General features: G+C 31.3%; 1 protein-coding gene across 1 annotated transcript; it reads left to right on the forward strand.

The window, feature by feature from the left end:
* Nucleotides 1–260: 260 nt before the first annotated feature.
* LOC112467154 (peptidoglycan recognition protein 1-like) lies at nt 261–719 on the forward strand (the record flags this gene model as incomplete). The annotated part of the gene is made up of 1 exon (XM_025035636.1): nt 261–719. A coding segment is annotated over one exon (421 nt), but the record flags the coding sequence as incomplete, so codon positions are not given.
* Between the last annotated feature and the right edge of the window lie 1,571 nt (nt 720–2,290).

A 2,290-nucleotide genomic window follows, 5' to 3' on the forward strand; every position in this document is an offset into this window, starting at 1 on the left:
TATATATATATATATATATATATATGAGAGTAATATTTTAGATTTTAATGCTAAAATTGGCGTATGCATCTGATTAAGATTGTTACGTTCGGTGTTAAATTAAGAAGCTTTTAATTTGTCTGATATATTTTGAACCTTTTGCATAGTATGTATTTTATTTTTATGACTTTCAGGTACAAACGTAACAGACGCTTCATTACGCTTTGTCGAGAGAGACGAATATGAGGTGCGCTGCCGCCCTTGGTGCCCCTAATAAAAAGGAAGCTGCCAGTACCGTATGTAATTATTAGTTATTCCGCGACATCGGTCTGTATCACTCCATCAGATTGTGCATTCCAAGTGAGATTCCTTCAGTATTCGCATTTCAACGATTTCAATTTTGTGGATATCGGCTATAATTTTTTCGTTAGAGATGACGGCTTCGCATATGTCGGCAGGAGCTGGAACTATGTCGGTGCCCATGCCCGCGGTTATAACAGCAAAAGTATCGGCATTTCTTTCATCGGTGGATTCAATTTAACTGTACCGCCGAAACCGCAATTACGTGCCGCGCGAAAGTTCATAGAGCTCGGCGTCAAAGCCGGAAAGATCGCGCCCGACTATAAATTGTTAGTAGGTCACCGACAAGTTTCGAAAACTCTGAGTCCTGGAGATGCCTTATATAACGAAGTTAAAAAGTAGCTCCGTTGGTCACCCAAGCCCTGACCCGATAACTTAAAAGTTTAACTTATGAATGAAATACAATGTCTGAAAATATTCACATCCTGTTTCCTTTTAAATCTGTAAATGCCGCACTGCAAATCCAAGTGTGTTAGTTTTATACGCATAAAAGTCTAAAAATGAATCATTCGACTGCAGTTCTTTTTACACTTTGAGCGTTTTAAGTTACGTCATTTAACACCTTTAACCGTATTAAATTAAAAGTTAATACGTTCAATCGTGTCAAATGTTTAACGTGATTTAAAACGGCAAGAAATGTGTCAGAAGAATTTTAGTTAAATAACACATTTGCATTTGCAGTGCATCTATATATCTATGTCAGTGAGATATAATTCCAACAAGTTCAGATTAACTCATTCAGTTAACTGAATATATCGCAGGTCTTATTTTTGTTCCAAATATAAAATCTTCTTACACTCAAATACAGTGAAATATATGACAAAAAATTAGTCTGCTTTCGTAGCATCAATAAATTTAATTAGATCAAGCTAATTAGTGAATAAAGAAAGGGAATGTCACATATAAATATATATTGAGTGTAGAAGATATAAAAGGCATTGATCGAACTTTATAATAAAATTGATTTGCTGTTAAATAAATCAGTACAAAATTACCTTTTTCAAAAAAGGTAAAAAAAGACGCCAAGTACACGCGCAATGTATGTTGTAAATTTAAAAATCTTAAATGGTAGTAGCTTTATTTCTTTCTAACAAAATAATTCACAAAATTTCGTTACCTAACTCAACCCAAGTGATGATATATGTATAGTAGCTTTATTTCTCCTTAACAAAATAATTCACAAAATTGCGTTACCTAATTCAACCTAAGTGATACGTATTTCAAAAAAAGATGTGAAATCTTTAAATTGCGCCAATTGCAAAGAGAATATATACACTTTGAAAAATAATTGTGCAACTACTTTTAAAAAATAAAACAAAATTGTGTTACCTAACTCAGCCCAAGTGGTATGTATCTTTGTATTCCTGAGAGTCTTTCTATCAACCCAAGTGGTAGTAGTTTTAATTCTCCTTGATAAAATTATAATATTACAAAGAATTATTTTAATCACAAAAAATTAAAGAAGTAACATTATAAAATAAAAATATTTAATTAAAATTAAATAAATAAATTTTTCTTGTAAAAAACTTGGCGCTGCTTTTTTAAGATTTAGAATCTTTGCACAAGACTTTCGTATGGCAACGTAGTGTAACGAAACGTGGGTCAACGCACAAGAAACGTATCGGTTACGGCGTTAATTTGACCTTAAAAAAGCAGCGCCAAGTTTTTTACAAGAAAAATTTATTTATTTTATTTTAATTAAATATTTTTATTTTATAATGTTACCTCTTTAATTCTTTGTGATTAAAATAATTCTTTGTAATATTATAATTTTATCAAGGAGAATTAAACTACTACCACTTGGGTTGATAGAAAGACTCTCAGGAATACAAAGATACATACCACTTGGGCTGAGTTAGGTAACACAATTTTGTTTTATTTTTTAAAAGTAGTTGCACAACAATTATTTTTTAAAGTATATATATTTTCTTTGCAATTAGCGCAATTTAAA

The sequence above is a fragment of the Temnothorax curvispinosus genome, unplaced genomic scaffold, assembly GCF_003070985.1.
Source record: "Temnothorax curvispinosus isolate PA1 unplaced genomic scaffold, ASM307098v1 QBEX01016959.1, whole genome shotgun sequence".
Taxonomy (NCBI): domain Eukaryota; kingdom Metazoa; phylum Arthropoda; class Insecta; order Hymenoptera; family Formicidae; genus Temnothorax; species Temnothorax curvispinosus.